Genomic DNA, 16609 nt, shown 5'->3' with positions numbered 1-16609 from the left:
GCGAGCGAGGCCCCGAGTGCACTCTGCACATGCTCGGAGGACCTCTCGTGCCCTCCCCCCTCGGGAGAGCGACCTTCTTAGGCCCGGAAGCGCCGCCAGACCATAGACTCCGCCGTGGGCTGGAGCGGCCGTTCCGGAGGCGGAACTTCCGGTGGGCTCCTTGCCGCGCCCGCCCTTCCGCTTCCCCTCCGCTCTGGCCGGCTCCTCTCGCTGCTCCCGTGCGCTCGGCCGCCCCGGAAGGAGCCCCGCCTGGACGGTGGGTGCTGGGCCCGGTTTTCCCCGCCCACCTCCCCTCGCCCCGCCCCTCGCGGTGGGGGGGTCCTCGTCCCGCCTGCCTGGCCTCCCTCGCAGGGCCCTGGGGGGGGCGGGTGAGAGGGAGCGGGATTCGAACCCAGGTCCCTGTCAGGTCTGAGCCCAATGAAAGGGGGAAGCGGGGACGGGAGGGGTGAATGTTGTTGTTCTTCTTATTGTTAATGGCGTTGCCCCCCCTTCTCTGCCCCCCAGGGCCCTGAGAGCTCTGCGCGGCCATGGGGCTGCTCTCGGACCCCTACCGCCGGCGCGCCCTCTCCCGCCTCCTGCTGCGCCTCAACACCCCGCTCTGGTGAGTAGCATCGGGGCAGGACCTCGGGGGGGGGGCTCCCTTGGGGCACAGCCCCCCTGCCCCCCCCAGCAGGCTTCCTGCCCCCCAACGGCCTCCCTCTCCGTCTCTCCGCAGCATCATCAGCTTCCTGGTGGGGCTGGGCTGGTTCCTGGGCTTGGCCTTCCACCCTTTCACGCTGCGCATCTACATGTCGGAGAACGCCATGGGCTCCACCATGGTGGAGGAGCATTTCGTCCACGGGGAGCGCGCCCTCTCCTACGCCCGGGAGTTTGCCGGCCACAAGAAGAAGGCGGGGTGAGTGAGGGGCTGGGGAGACCCCTGGGGGGCAGAGGACCTTCTGGGCCGCACCCCAAGTGCGTCCGGGGCTGGCACTCTCGGGCCTCTGCAGCCCCCCAGGTGAACCCAGTGGCTCAGAGCAGGCCTTTTGGGGCCACCCCCAACATTGCTGACCCAGAGAGAAACCCCACCGCTCCCTGACTCTACAAGAAGGAAGGTCTTCCATTCTGCCAGGAGTGGGATATCGAAGGGAAGAAGCAGTTTTGCCCCCAGTGCTGTTTAGGGTCTTTCCGCCCCCGGTGGGTTGGCCTTGGCACACCTTGGCAGCTGGCTTCCAATCTCTTAACAATGGCAATAGAAAGTGGCCTTCTGCAGATACTTTTCTGAGGTGTGGATAAGCCTTGCCTCCTCTTTAAACCCTCATGTAGTGAAGAATAAATGGTCAGTGCGGAGTGTTTCCTTCCCCTGAAGGTCCACCCAAACTCAAGCCTGGACTTCTTATGGAGACAGCGCAAGATTTTCCCTCTATAAAAGCTGAGAACAGGGTTCTTCAAATGTGCACAGGATGTAAAGTACGCAGGTGCTGAAATGCATCAGGCAGAGGGCCTTCTCGGTGGTGGCACCCTCCCTGTGGAACGCCCTCCCATCAGATGTCAAGGAAATAAACAACTATCTGTCTTTTAGAAGACACCTGAAGGCAGCCCTGTATAAAGGTAAAGGTACCCCTGACCGTTAGGTCCAGTCGCAGATGTCTCTGGGGTTGCAGCATTCATCTCGCCCTATAGGCCAAGTGAGCCGGCGTTTGTCCGCAGACAGCTTCCGGGTCATGTGGCCAGCATGACTAAGCCGCTTCTGGCGAACCAGAGCAGCGCACGGAAACGCCGTTTACCTTCCCGCCAGAGCGGTGCCTATTTATCTACTTGCACTTTGACATGCTTTCAAAATGCTAGGTGGGCAGGAGCAGGGACCGAGCAATGGGAGCTCACCCCATCACGGGGATTCTGATCAGCAAGCCCTAGGCCAGGGGTTAGCAAACTTTTTCAACAGGGTGCCGGTCCACTGTCCCTCAGACTTTGTGGGGGGCCAGACTATATTTTGCGGGGGGAAATGCACAAATTCCTATGTCCCACAAATAACCCAGAGATGCATTTTAAATAAAAGCACACATTCTACTCATGTAAAAACATGCTGATTCCCGGACCGTCCACGGGCCAGATTGAGAAGGTGATTGGGATCCGGCTCCCGGGCCTTAGTTTGCCTACCCATGTCCTAGGCTTTGTGGTTTAGACCACAATGCCCCCCGCGTCCCCCTGCAGCCCTATATAGGGAAGTTTTTAAGGAATGGTGTTTGAGTATGTTCTGATATATGGTGTGAGCCACCCAGAGTGGCTGGGGAAACCCAGCTAGATGGGTGGGGTATAAATATTATTATTATTATTAACATTAAAGTGTAATGCAGATGATTTCACTGTATCTCTCTTCATACTGTGGTGACACAGTGTAGGATAGCTCAGCCAGCCTAACTGGCCCGTCTGCCACCTGGTCGAGACCCCCTCCCTCCTCAAGGGGGGCATTGCTGTAAAAGCTGGTGGGGCAAAAGAGGAGAGCTGGGCCCTCACCCGGCGCCCCTGGTGCCCCTTCCTCTCTCCCCAGGGGCATGCCAGTGGCCTGGCTGGAGAAGACCATGTGGAACCTGGGCCTGGAGGTCTACAAGCAGTCCTTCTCCCGCACACTGCCTTTCCCCGACGAGATGCGAGAGAGATACGTAGGTGCTTCCAGGCTCCTCCCTGGGCAGGCGGGGGGGGCGGGGGGCGGCTGTTCCGCTGCTGGGGAGATGAACCCTGGGGGCTGGTCTTCTCTTTGCAGATGGTCAAAGGCACCAACGTCTATGGGATCCTGCGGGCTCCCCGGGCAGCCAGTACGGAGTCCTTAGTGCTGAGCGTCCCCTGCAGTGAGGGGCAGCAGAACAACCAGGCCGTGGGGCTGATGCTGGCGCTGGCCTCCCACTTCCGAGGTGAGCTGGGAGGGGTGGGGCTGAGGGCTTCCCTTTGCCACACCTTTAGAGATCCTTCAGCTGATCGCTGCTCCACTAGAGATGTGAGGGCCGGGGGTGGGGGATGTTGCCCCCTGTTTCCCAAAGAAATGGAGGAGTGCAATCCAAGCCAGTTGGAATCCAGGCCAAATAGGCTCATTTGCATTTGTGCAAGTTTAAATCTAGGGACGCGGGTGGCGCTGTGGGCTAAAGCCTCAGCGCCTAGGGCTTGCCGATCAAAAGGTCGGCGTTTCGAATCCCCGCGGCGGGGTGCGCTCCCGCTGCTCGGTCCCAGCGCCTGCCAACCTAGCAGTTCGAAAGCACCTCCGGGGGCAAGTAGATAAATAGGTACCGCTTACCAGCGGGAAGGTAAACGGCGTTCCGTGTGCGGCTCTGGCTCGCCAGAGCAGCGTTGTCACGCTGGCCACGTGACCCGGAAGTGTCTCCGGACAGCGCTGGCCCCCGGCCTCTAGATGTGAGATGGGCGCACAAACCCCACAGTCTGTCAAGACTGGCCCGTTCGGGCAGGGGTACCTTTACCTTTAAGTTTAAATCTGGGTTTTCCGTATCTCAACCTTCCCAGAACTATATTGCATGAAATTTCCTAGAACGAGACGGGGGTAAGATCCAGCTTCCTCCCTGGTTTCCCTTCCCCTGGCTGGGAGGGAAGAACCGGGTCTGCCTGTTGTGCCAGTGCTGGGCCTGCCCAGGGGGTTCATGGGGGCTGCTGAGCTTTCCCTGTGTCCTAGGTCAGATCTATTGGGCCAAAGACATCATCTTCCTGGTGAACGAGCACGACCTGATTGGGATGGAGGCCTGGCTGGAGGCGTATCATGACGTCAACGTCACAGGTGAGAGGGCGCTGCCGGGGGGATTGCCCAGCCGCCCTGGGGGAGTCTGCCTGGAGTACCTGCCTTGGAGCTCCTCTTGTTTCTCCAGAGCGGCCCCATGTGTCTCTCTGCCAGTTCTTTCGCTGTCTGCATTCCCCAGGCCTGGCCCAGACCCCCAACGTCCCTTCACCCAGCCAGCTCTTCCAGGGTCCTGCTATCCAGCCACAAAGGCTCATCTCCTAAACCCCCCCCCCACTGGCTTCTGCCCTGCCCTGTCGTAGAACAACTGGCTCCTGTCCTCTAGGAATGAAGGGCAGCGCCCCCTTGCCCTGTGATGCGAACGGCCACCACCCTCATTAGCTTTTATTTTAGCAACCTGGGGCCATCCTTTCTCTCCCCCCGCAGAGGTGCACTCGTCAGGGATGTTGGGTCGGGCAGGAGCCATCCAGGCCGCCATTTCCCTGGAGCTGAGCAGCGACGTCATCACCAGCTTTGACGTGGCCGTGGAGGGGCTGAACGGGCAGCTGCCCAACCTGGACCTCGTCAACCTCTTCTACTCCTTCTGCCAGAAGAACGGGCTGCTCTGCACCATTCAGGGCAAGGTGGGGCCCAGGGGGGCTGCTGGAGGGGGAGGCCATTTGGGCCCTGCCCAGAGGCCTGGAGCCCCCTAGGCAAAGGCCTCCAAGGGAGGTGGCCCCAGCTGGCTGGAGGGGAGGCTCCGGCCTTGCCTCTTTCCCTGTCCTGTCCGTGGGGTGGCTTTCTCCGCTCCTGGGTTGTGAGGGCAGGGAGCTGCTTTGGGCCAATTGTCCTGAGTCCCCTCTCCGCTCCCCTCCAGCTGCAGCGGACCGACTGGGACTCCCTGCCGGCCTTCGTCCACTCTCTGCAGACGATGCTTCTGATGGTGCTCAAGCAGGGCTCCGGCCGGCCGCAGGGGGACCACGGGCTCTTCCTGCGCTACCACATCGAGGCCATCACCCTGCGCGGCATCAACAGCTTCCGCCAGTACAAGTTTGACATGGGCATGGTTGGCACGTGAGTAGGCGGCCTTGGCAGGGTGTGGGTGCGAAGGACCCTGTTTGGGGAGCAGAAGGGTTGGGATACGCCCACTCCGGCCTCAGGAGGGGGAGGCGAGCATCAGAAGAGCATGGGTACTGGATCAGGCCAAAGAAGAGCCCCTCTAGTCTGGCATCCTGCTCTCCCAGGGGCAGAATGCCCCTGAAAACCTAGGAATCCAGGTAGACTGCCTCTGGGCTTGGAGGCTCCATGAGAGCATAAGTGGGGCCTGGTTGTTGGTTCAGGCCAAAGAAGAGCCCCTCTGGTCCAGCCTCCTGTTCTCACAGTGGCCAGCCAGATGCCCCAAGGGAAGAAGGCCACAAGCAGGATTCGAACCCAGGAGCTGCTCTCTCCCTTCCTGTGCTTTCCAGCAACTGGTTCTCAGAAGCCCTGCTGCCTCTGGTTGTGGGTGCAGAGCAGAGCCATCCTGGCCATCCATAGCCCTCTCCTCCTCCATGAATTGGTCCCATCCTCTTTCAAAGCCAAGAATTCTGCCTCTCACCCCCTCGCTTCCCTTCCCCAGGACCCTGGAGGGAATGTTCCGGAAGCTGAACAACCTGCTGGAGCGCCTCCACCAGTCGTACTTCTTCTACCTGCTCCCGTCTCTCTCCCGCTTCGTCTCCATCGGGCTCTACATGCCGGCCTTCGGGTTCCTCATCCTCATCCTGGTCCTCAAGATATCCTTCTCCTCTGTGTGGGGAGCAGGGAGGGGGGCTGGGGGAGTTTCTGTCTCTTGCTGCTTCTGAGCTGGGATCCAGGGAGGGTCAGAGGAGAAGCTCCCACTTGAGGAGCCCAGCTGGGGGGCCACATAGTGGAGGACTCCCCAGGAAGCAGGCGGACTGATGGTCTCAGGAGAGGCTCCCTCTGACCACCAAGCGTGGGGGCCTTGCAGGGAGGCGCTTGGGAGCCCAACTCGAGGGTCCCCTGGCCTGAGGGTGGCTTTTTCTGTACCTCTTGGGAGCCAGAGGACAGGACAGGCTCTGGAGCTTCTGCCCTGACCAGCTGCGAGGATGAACAGAAGCTGATGGGGCCTGGGGCATCTCCTGTTGGGAAGATGGCCTGAGCGGTGCCAGGCTGCCAGCCCTACCCTTCAGCCGGACAGCGTCCTTGTGCGATGTTGCTCCTGTGCCAGAAGGAAGAATTTCAGCAAACACAGCTTCTCCTGTCACTGGCCACGGCCCTCTGGACTCCTCTCTTCCATGCAGCAACTGCAGCCCATAGGCCTGGCAGCTAAGCCCTTCAGCAGCAGCCCTGGTTTGCCGCAGCCCCGATCAGTGGGCGAGAGGCCTCCCTTGGGTGCCCCCTGTGTGGGTCTGGCTGGCCAGGCTCAGCCTCACTCTGCCCTGTGCGCCTCCCTCCACTTGTCATTCATCTCAGCAGAGCTCTGGCAAATGCCAGAGGTGTTCCGACAAGAGGTCGAGGGGTGTTAGGTTCCCTGGCATCGCCTTAGCTAGACCCTGGAAGGCCACCCCCCTTGGTGCCCCTCTGGATACTTGGGGAGGAGATGTCTGGTTGGTGTCCCCTGGGATTTGGGTGAGGGGAGTTCCTGGCTTGGCTCATCGCGCCTTTGAGCTCCTGCCTTTCCCTTGACTCCTCCTTCCTCTTCACGCTCTGGACCTGTGGATGAAGCTGAGCTGCTATGATGTGGACCCAGATGACCGGCTCTGCGACGGAGACCAAGGTCCTAGTCCTGTTGCTCTGGAGGTGAGATGATGTGGCGGGGAGTGGCGGGGTCCCTGGGGAGGGGGCGGAGAAGGGACCTGCATGGGCATTGCTCGCCTCTTGAAGTCACCCTGGAGCCCTGCACAGCCCATTCCTGCAATCCTGCACCCCCCCCCTGAAAAAAACATGGGTGCTGCTTGTCTGCTCCTGGAACGGTCAGTCCTCTCACACCGACTGCTTCCAGCGCATGGCATTGTAGTGTTTCCAAAGTAAAGGCAGGATTGGACTTTGATTAATAAGATACACACAAGGCTGGGAGGGGTGCGTATAATAATAATTCCTTTCCACCCCTCGACCCAGGTCATTTTATTCACAAAAGAACTTTTTACACAGTGTTCGTAAGAACCAATCAGATTTCCTCTGAGCATTTAAAAAAAAACCCCATGTGGGACAAAGTCAGATCAGAAGAAATTCTGTTAACTACAAAGAAACTATCTCCTACTTGAGCATGCATATGTAGTTCAGAGTAAATAAAATAGGAATAAAAGGAGGAATGCATTCAGCAAAACCCCGGAGGTCATACACAGGAGTACACAGGAGAGGGAGGATGGCAGTATTTGCCATCTCCTTGTGAACTCTCTTCCTGGCCCTTAAGATCTACATCAAAGCTACCTTCTATCTGGATGACCCAGGATGCCTGATGCAGCTGGTCTGTGTTTCAGAATGCTTATACGTGCCTGTCAGGCGTAGAGAAAGCAGATGGCAGAGGTGCAGAGGCCTGTGGGATTCAATCAGAAATTATTGTCAATGAATCAAACCCAGTCAGCGCCATGCTTTCATTGCTGTCACAATGGCTTGCTCCATATTTCATAATTCCTCATAGCAATCCCACCTGATCCCCACATTCTGGATATTTGCACCCCTACATGGCATGGGCAACAAAGAGAGAGCACCCCAAAAAGACATGGCTGGTTGAGAAAGAGAACGGCTTGGAAATGTGATGCTCCCTGGACACACAGAGACTAAAATGCGCTTGAAGATCCTCCTGAGTCTGCAGGCCCCGAAGAGCCAGGCTTTGCCAGCCCCCTCCCCTCTTCTGCCCTGGGCCAGGCATGCTGTGGAGGTCAAAGTGGTCCTGCTTTTCGGTGCAGTTGCTGCACTTGTTCCAGCAGAGATCCCCAAACGCACAATGAACTCTTCTTTGGGGAACGGGTGGGGTTGTTTTTGCCCCCCCCGAAACCCCCCCCCAGCCTTAGCCGCGACTCCTGGCCCTCCCATCCAGGGAGGGGGCCCTTCTCCTGACCCCCCTGCCCTCCTATCTCACCCAGGAGCCCAAGCCCAGCCTGCTGACGCTGGTGCCCCCGCTGCTGATCTGCCACGCCACGGGGCTGGCCCTCTACTTCGTGCCCATCCTGGGGCAGCAGGTGGCCACGCAGCACTTCCCCGTCTCGGAGTCAGAGGCTGTGGTGCTGACGGTCATTGCCATCTACGTGGCGGGGCTGGCGTTGCCCCACAACACGCACAGGTGACGGGGAGGGAGGGGAGGAGACGGCCCGGCCAGGTGGGGGCCCTGTGCGACTTGTGTGCCCCGGCACAAGGCAGGGAGAGGGCGAGATGTGCAGAGCTTGAAGGGGTGCCTGATTGCCCAGCGCTCTCTGGGGCAAGGGCCAGGCTGCTGCTGCTCTTCTTTTCCTGGGGCTGGGGCTGTGCCGCCTGCAGACTGGCTCTGTCTCTCTGCCCCGCAGGGTCCTGACGGGCTCGGGAAGCGACCGCGGCTGGATGACGCTGAAGCTGGTCTCGCTCCTCTACCTGGCCATGCAGCTGGGCTGCATCACCCTCATCAACTTCTCCCTGGGCTTCCTGCTGGCCGTCACCATGGTGCCTGTCGCTGCCCTCGTCCAACCCACGGGGCCCAAGTATGTATGCCCTGGGGCTGCTTCCTGCTTCCCTCTCTGCCCCCACCCCACAAGAACTGGGCTGCAAAGGACAGGGATCACCAGAATTGCCCAGGGCAGATGACGGGGCGTCTCCTTGCCACTCCTCCCCCTGAGCTCTGTCCTCCAGCTGCAAAGGGAGACAGAGGCCTTTCAGTGTTGCTGGGAGTTCGCAGCTGCCCTCCGCTGCAGCCAGCACATCAGGGAAGGTGACAGCTGTATCCTAACGGCATCACTTGGGCACTTGCAGCCTCCCCATCTCTGGCCTAATGAAGTGGCCGCGTTCCCCCTCTTCTGGACCAGTTCTTTGCGGGGAAAGCCAAGGGCCTGAGGAAGAAGCAAGAAGGCAAATGCTTGGCAGAGCCAAATTTGTTTCTGTATGTTGGGCTTCCTCAGGACACGCAAAGCAGAGCTGCCCACATCCGGACGATGTGTTTGGCCTTAGTGTCAAAATGGAGATACAAATAGGACTCTTTTGTCCAAAAGGTGCTTTGCAGGAATAGAGTCCTCCCCATTATCCTTCTGTGGGGGTGTTGCGGAATTTAGGGGTGGGGAGTGTGTCCCCCAGGCAAGCTTCTCAGCTTTTCAAATTTGCGGCCCTGGACCCTGTCCTGTCCTTCAGGGCGGTGGGCGTTTCAACCCTGTCCATGGCTGAGGAAGGAACGGTTGCTTTAGGAAGGTGGGGGTTCTCGGTTTGTTTTTGTTCCTCAGTATTTGTATCAAACTTTATTTTGGTCACAGACCTGCATAAGATAAAAAATACTGATAAATAGAATGCGTAAAACTTAAATGAGGTAAGGGATAAAAACTAGTAGTTAAAAGGTGATATCATACATAACTTAAAAAGATAGAAACAAGTACAAACGGTTAAAAGTGACTGTAAGAGAGGGAGTGTGAAGGAGCACAGGTCTTGCATTTGGGGCCTAGTTTGTGGCGCAAACCACCCTTTGACGAATATCCATCATGGCAGCGCAAAATCTAGGAACTGAGTATGTAACATCTGGGTTTTCATCTTGAAGTAGCAGGGAGGGATGAAGTTGTTCTGTGCGACTTGGAAACGTTTTTCTTCTTGTTTTATCGTGTATTCTGTGTTTTTATCTTGTACTTCTATCTTGTGAACTGCCCTGTGATCTACAGACAAAGGGTGGCCTGCAAATTTTAACAACAAACCCCACAATACACCCTGCCCTTTCGGGAGTGGGCCTGCCCCTGCCCGTGTGCCCGCAGGAGCCCAGAGCTTTCTTTCCCTGTTTCCTCCCCCAGGTACCTCTACGCTGTGCTGCTGGTCCTGGTCACGCCAGCGGCCACACTTCTCTTCTGCATCTTCCTGTACCAGGAGCTCATTGAGTACCCCATCTCCCTGCTGGAGGGCTGGCAGCGCTTCTTGCAGGCGATTGCTGAAGGGCTGTTGGACCACCACCTCTACGGCTCCATCGTCTTCCCCTTCATCGCCATCTTCGTCTACCCCTGCTGGCTTCTGCTCTGGAATGTGCTTTTCTGGAAGTAGCCCCCTGACGCCGCCCCTGTGCTTGAACTGGCCTGCCCCAATCCACTTTGGACGGGACTTCCCTGAGGCAGCCAGGCGAGATTTCCCTTCCATCCTGCTGGGTGCCACTGTGATTTCAGAAATGTGAAACTTGGGGGCAGGTGGGTGAGGCCTCCTGAAGCCATCAGCTGGGCTCTGTAGGGGCTGCCTGCTTGGGAAATCTCCTGGTGTTGTGGGATTTGACGTCTGCGGCAGCTGCAGCCACGGTTCATAGTTCTGGGTGTGGGGCTGGCTGGGCAGCTGCTCAGAGCTTGCAGGAGAGAGGGAGCTTGGGCTGGGGTAACGGGATCCTGGTTCTTTTGTGGTGGTCCTGCTTTCAGTCCTGAGTGTGACTCTCAGGGGCAGGGGGCCAGCCTGGGGTGTGGCTGGTCCTTTTCTCGGTGGCTTCAGCTTGCACATGGACCACGTGGGGCCAACAACCAGCTCTGATGTTAGCAAGGCAAGATGATACTGGGGGGGGGGGGGAGTGGCTGTGTACAATCTCTAAATAAAAATAAAGACAAAAGGTTTTGATACAGTGCTTGCACTTATTTTCATCCTCACTCCTCACCAGAAACACAGCTCTTGGGGCGTCTGCTAACAATTCAGAATATCAACCCTAACCTTGAACTTAAGATGTATTAAGAGAGTCAAGCAAAGCAGCAGCTGGTCCCGTTATAACGGGGGTGGGGCACATCTTTGGCCCTGCAGATGTGGCTGGACTGCAACTCCCATCAGCTCCAGATGACAGGGCATGCGTTTATACTGCTGCAGGTTCACTGGTTTCATGTTGTCTTTTTGTTGTAATGCTACTGGGTTTTGTTCTAACGATACTGGGGAGGAAAAGACTCAGCGGCGCCTCTCCAGCTCAACGCGGAAGCGTCCCTTCCACGGGAGGAGAAGGCCCTCTCTTCCCTTTCATAGCTCTATGGGGATTCTTTCGCCCTCCCCGTAGAGCTACAGCTATGAAGAGTGACACGCAGCCTCAACTTCCGGGAACAAGAGAAGAGCCTGGCCTGGGAACCGAGGAAGAAGAGCCCCAAAGCGGGATCCGGCCACGGGGCCCAGCCAGTCCAGCCTCCCCGGGGCCGCGAGGCAAAAGCAGGACTGCACCCGAGAGAGCCACCCACAGCCTCCCCCTCCTCCACGGATTGGCCTGGTCCTCCCTTACTGCGCCTGAGTTCGTGGCCCGGGGGCTTCTTCCTGAGCTCCGCCGGGCGTGGCGGAGGCTCGGGCTCGGGCTCTCCGAGGGCGACCCAGACGAGGAAGGGACTGGGAAAGAGGAGCCGGGGAGAGCCGCCCGCTCTGGAGCGCAGGACTCGAACCCGGGGCTCCAGGTGGCCAGGAAGGAGATGCCGCCTCGACACCCAGAAGGGCTTTCTGCCTTTCAAGCCGAGGCTGGGCGCCCGCCTCTCCCGGGCTGGACTAGATGCCCCCGGAGGGCCCCTTCTGACTCCTCCCCCCGCCTCTGTCTCCGCCTCCGACCGGGAAGCCCCGCCCCCCGGAAGTGACGCGCGACCGCCTTCCGCCGCGCGGTGCCTTGTGGGCGGCTGGGCTGGCCGGCTCCTCTGCAAGATGGCGGCGGCGGCGGCGGCGGCGCGGAGCCTGGCGCGATCCCGGGGGGGCCTCCTGCTGCCTCCCCTGCCCGGGGGGCCCCGCCCGCGGGTAAGAGCCGCCCCCGCCCCGCCTCCCCCGGAGGCCCCGCCCCGCCCCGACGGGGGCGGCCCAAGGTCACCGCGTCCCCCGAGGGGTCACCCGACGCCCCTCGCCCGGGGGCCCTGGGGGGGCCGGCAGAGGCGTCCCGGGCGGCGGGCGGGGGACAGAGCCGCCCTCCTTCCCGTGGCGGGGAGTTCCGCAGGTCGCGCTGAGGCGGCGGGGGGGGGGAGAGCCTGGCGACCCCGCTGCCGGGCCGGCTTTTCTCCCGGGGAGGCGGAGGAGGCCGCCTTTCTCTCCCTCCCCCTGCCCGCCGGAGCGGAGGGCCTTCCTGCTTCTCGGGATCAGGGCCGGATTGACGTAGAAGCTAAACAAGCTCTAGCTTGGGGACCCCCAAAAAACATTAAAGGGGAAAAACTGGATGTGCATGTCCAAAATAGAAGAGTAAAAACGCATATAATGAAGCCTGCAGACGGCAGCAGAGTTTTGCGTTGTGTAAGCGCCTCTGATGTAAGTCCTGGCCCCGCCTGCCAGCCTGCTCATGTCTTACATTGGGTGCCTGCATTCTGCATGTGCAAATGGTTTGAGATACCTCTTAGGTCCAGAAACCCAAATCCGGCACTGCTCAGGATGCGCCTGGAGAGTGGCAGACCGAGGGAGCTGGGCAGCCAGGCGTGGGGACGGGGACCACGCAAAGCAGGGCGAGAAGGGGGTCCGGGTCTCTGGTCTGCTGGGTCCCGAGGGCCAGAGGGAGTGGAAGCTTGTTTATTCTCTGCAGAGGCTGCAGGAATAGAGGTCGATCCGCAGCTTCTTGTCACCTCTGGGTTTTGCGTTGCTTCTGGCCGCGAAGCCTAGATGGTGTGCTTGGGGTTTGCTTGCTGTTCTGGTTTGCGGTCTCTGCTCAAGCATCCCTCTGCGCGTGCCGGATGCAGCACAATGACTTTGGCAAGGGACCCCCTCCCCACGAATGTTGAGGCATCTCCTAATGGTTGTAGCGTTGCTCATCCTGTAGTCTTATCTATTTTACTTATAAAATTATATAGTGCTGTATCATAGAAATATATTACAACAGTGTACAATAATGTAGAAGTATAAAACTGTACAGTGATAACATTTTCAGGCTACCTTTCATGTCCCCTTTCCTCCACCCCCACAAGGGATGTTCTTGGCTTGTAGAGGATTGCCTGCTTTCCATGCAGAAAGCCCCAATTTCTGGTCCCCCAGTATCTCCCAGCTAAAAGGAGCAGAGGTCTTCGGCTGGGGAGATACTGCTAGTTCAATTCATTCATTCATTTAGGTAGTTTAGACCCTTCACAGTATAGATGAGATTAGATGAATGGATCGTCCGACGTGGTGTTTGGGAGGCTGCTTTATTATTATTACTATTACTATTATGATTACAGTCATACCTTGGTTGCTGAACGCCTTGGAACTTGTATGTTTTGACTCCCGAACGATTGAAAACCAGAAGTGGATGTTCCAGTTTTCAAATGATTTTTGGAAGCTGAACATCTGGCGCGGCTTCTGTGGCTTCTGATTGCAACCAATCAGAAGCCGCACTCTGGTTTCCAAACATTTTGGAAGTTGAACAGACTTCCGGAACCGATTCCACTCAACTTCCAAGGTATGACTGTATTATTATTATTATAATTTGTATACAGTAGTACCTCTGGATGCGAATGGGATCCGTTCCAGAGCCCCATTCGCATCCTGAAGCAAATGCAACCCGCCTTTGCGCAGGTTGCGATTCGCCACTTCCGCGTATGCGCGTGATGTCATTTTGAGCGTCTGCGCATGTGTGAGCCGTGAAACCCAGAAGTAACACGTTCTGTTACTTCCCGGTTGCTGCAGTGCGTAACCTGAAAATGCTCAACTTGAGGCATATTTAACCCAAGGTATGACTGTACTGCCCTATACCTGGAGCTCTCAGGGTGGTTCACAGAACAATACTAGGCAAACTTCCTCGACAGGAGCCTAAGTCTTGCTATTGTAAGGCCTCGGTGAAGCCCCTCCTGTTGTCGCCGCAACTTCTCTCCAGCCCGGGTCTGCCCACGAGTTCACTCTGTTGTCCTTTCCCCCCAGGCCAACCTGACCTCCTTGGCAGGTCTCTCCCGAGGCAAGAAGGTGGCGCTGACCACGCTGGGGGTGTTGACGGCAGGCGGAGCAGGCCTGGCCCTGGCCCTCCACACCGCAGTGAATGCCGGCGAGCTGGAGCTGCACCCCCCCAACTACCCTTGGAGTCACAACGGCATGCTGTCGTCCCTGGATCACAGCAGGTGCGGACGGGGCAGAGGTGGTGAGGGAGGCAGAGTAGCGGGGGGGGGAGAGATTTATGGGAACTGGGGCACCTTGTGCCGGGGCAGCCTGCTAGGGAGCCGTTGGAGGTGTGTGGTGTTGGCTGTGCCAGTGGCTGCCCTGTGCCCGCGTCCCTGTCTTGGTTTCTCAGTCGGATGACTCACATCAAACACAAGCTCCTCCCCTCCCCCCTCCCCCCTGCTCTGCTTCCTCTTCCCAGCCCAAGAGACGTACAGATCAGAACTAAAGTTCATCTCTGTCAGCGCCCTTCCAGCAGCTGGCACTTGCCAGGACCTGCCACCTCCTTGGCCTTCCTTGACTACCAAGGCCTGTACAGTGGTACCTCAGTGAGGATGCTGGAGCCGCTTCCCTGCTGGGTCTCCCACCCTCTCACCAAGCAGGAAGCAAAGGCTGCTTTATTCCCTGTCACTGTGACCCGTTGTCTCTCTCCTCAAGTCCACACAGTCATGCCCTGCCTTGCTTTGTGCTGTCCTTCCTTCACCAACCTGGGCACTGACTGTACCCTTTTTTCAGCAGTGGGTGAAACACTCCCATTCCCTTGCATAGGTGCCATTGCCTTTGCTCCCAGAAGATGCTTCCTGCCTGCCTGCCTGCTGGGGGAGTTGCCCCAGAGCCAGGAAGGTTTATCTTGGCTGGGCCGGATCAGTCCCACGGAGATCCCTCTGTGGGCTGAATCGCACACCCATGATTTTCAGCGTCTGTGTTTGCGCAGATGCGCTTTTCAGCGCCATGGAAGTGAATTGCTGTGCCGTGCCACTTTAGCACAGCGTGATAGCAGGCAGCTCGATTCAGGGGTGGCTCGTGGGTCGGTCAAACGACCTCCGCGGGCTGCTTCCAGCCCATGGGCCTTAGGTTGCTGACCCCTGCCCCAGAGTGTCCTGTCCACCACCCCAATCCTCCAAGAAGGAAGGAAAACTCTTGCCTGCATTCATCCTCCCTATTGGCTGCTGCTGCTATCTTTGATTGTTTGACTTAGTTTGGTTTTTCTTTCATTTTTAAAAGATATTGTTTGATATACTGTATTAGTTGTGAGCTGTCACAGGAGGGGGGTATACCTGGAAGGGGGGCTAGAAAGACACCAGAACCTTCTTTGGCTTGTCTCCAGCGTCCGGCGCGGCTACCAGGTGTACAAGCAGGTGTGTTCCGCTTGCCACAGCATGGAGTACCTGGCCTTTCGCAACCTTGTGGGTGTCAGCCACACTGAAGCGGAAGCCAAGGCCCTGGCTGAAGAGGTAGGCTTTGAGTGGGGGGGGGCACAGGGAAGTGGGGCGGGGGCTGGGGTTGCTGTGGCTGGCAAAGCTGTGGCCCGGAGCCCCTTGCACAGCTGGTCCCTGACTCAGGGGCTCTCCTGCACTGGCTGGCATTATGGATGGCTTGGTATTGGAGGGCGGGTGGGTGAGACCAAATCATACTGGAAGTGGGGGGGGGGAGTGGGGGGAAGCCTGGCTCCCTGGGGAGGCTTGGGACTCTGGCACTCAAGTCTGGCCTGTCCCACATTAGGCTGAGGTGCTGGATGGACCCAACGAGGATGGCGAGATGTTCACGCGGCCTGGAAAGCTCTCGGATTACTTTCCCAAGCCCTACCCAAATCCCGAAGCAGCGCGAGCTGCAAACAATGGGGCGTTGCCCCCCGACCTCAGCTACATCGTCAATGCCAGGTAACACTGCCCAAACCAGGGCTGGACTAAGGCGGGTGGCCTCTGGCACGTTGGCACGGTTTTGTGCTCTTCCCGGTGGAGCAGAGTCGCCTTTGGTGGTTTTGAGCCTTCCTTGCCCTTCCGTTCCAGGCACGGAGGTGAGGACTACGTGTTTTCCCTCCTCACTGGCTACTGTGATCCACCCGGCGGTGTGAGCTTGCGAGAGGGGCTTCATTACAACCCCTTCTTCCCTGGGGAGGCGATTGGCATGGCTCCCCCGATCTACAACGAGATCCTGGAGTATGAGGATGGTGAGTGGGGCCGGGCAGGACTTCCCTTGGGCCGGTTGTGGAGCCCCACAGCAGAATAAAAATAAAGGACTGAAATCTTTGCCCTCTCGTGTGCAGGCACCCCGGCCACCATGTCGCAGATTGCCAAGGACGTCTGCACCTTCTTGCGGTGGGCGGCAGAGCCGGAGCACGACCACCGCAAGCGGATGGGTCTGAAGGTGGGTCTGCCTCTCCCTGTGGGGTAGGGAGCCCTCCAGGCGGCAGGAGCTTGGCTCCCCCCAGAGAGCGAGCCGGTGGGAGGTCTGGGAACACGCAAACAGGCCTGCTGAAATTGCCCCCTTCTGCCTGTGTGCTGCTCTCCTAGGAATGCCAGGGGGTGGGGACTCCAGTGATTCATTTCCTGAAATCTTTCTGTAGAAAAGTGACCTTATGCCCCCCCTCGACTGTCTCCCCCCCCCCCCGCAGATGATGCTGATTATGGGTATGCTGTTGCCCCTCATCTACTACCTGAAGCGGCACAGGTGGTCCGTTCTAAAGAGCAGGAAGATTGCCTACCGGCCCCCCAAGTGACCCAGGCTGCCGGTGGGGCGGACCTCTCTCTGATGCCTGCGCTGCGCTGCCTCGACTGCCCTGGGAATGTATGCACAGACTGGCAGGCGGACAGGCGCTCGTCTCCATGCATTTGCTGTTATTTAACGTCTCCATCCGCTCGGTCACCCACAAAGCCTTGGGAAGAGGACCCTGGGTGGGCACCCAATAAAACGCGTTTCTTCAACCAGAAATAAGCGGCTGGTGTCTGT

The 16609-nt window shown here is 58.4% G+C and overlaps 2 protein-coding genes across 4 annotated transcripts; both read left to right on the top strand.

Annotated features, from left to right (window-relative positions):
• Positions 1-188: 188 nt before the first annotated feature.
• GPAA1 (glycosylphosphatidylinositol anchor attachment 1) lies at positions 189-10447 on the top strand. 3 transcript variants are annotated; one of them, XM_082235662.1, is made up of 13 exons: positions 189-256; positions 505-601; positions 716-895; positions 2531-2642; positions 2744-2891; positions 3659-3760; positions 4145-4341; positions 4575-4771; positions 5316-5469; positions 6401-6496; positions 7783-7979; positions 8200-8370; positions 9652-10447. In XM_082235662.1, exons 2-13 carry the CDS (start codon positions 528-530, stop codon positions 9893-9895), a joined length of 1872 nt encoding a protein of 623 aa, XP_082091788.1. In that variant the 5' UTR covers positions 189-256; positions 505-527; the 3' UTR covers positions 9896-10447. The 3 variants fall into 3 exon arrangements, with proteins under 3 accessions (XP_082091788.1, XP_082091786.1, XP_082091787.1); XM_082235660.1 differs by having other exon boundaries at positions 4112-4341; XM_082235661.1 differs by lacking the exon at positions 189-256 and adding an exon at positions 313-406 and having other exon boundaries at positions 4112-4341.
• Positions 10448-11452: 1005 nt separating this feature from the next.
• Positions 11453-16594, top strand: CYC1 (cytochrome c1). Its single transcript, XM_082235888.1, has 7 exons — positions 11453-11578; positions 13649-13842; positions 14988-15114; positions 15383-15540; positions 15670-15830; positions 15927-16027; positions 16275-16594. Exons 1-7 carry the CDS (start codon positions 11489-11491, stop codon positions 16377-16379), a joined length of 936 nt encoding a protein of 311 aa, XP_082092014.1. The 5' UTR covers positions 11453-11488; the 3' UTR covers positions 16380-16594.
• The last annotated feature ends 15 nt before the right edge of the window (positions 16595-16609 follow it).

The sequence above is a fragment of the Podarcis vaucheri genome (genome assembly GCF_965113315.1).
Source record: "Podarcis vaucheri genome assembly, chromosome: 8".
Taxonomy (NCBI): domain Eukaryota; kingdom Metazoa; phylum Chordata; class Lepidosauria; order Squamata; family Lacertidae; genus Podarcis; species Podarcis vaucheri.
Note: the sequence above shows the minus strand (reverse complement) of the source record. Positions and strands in the feature narration are given on the sequence as shown.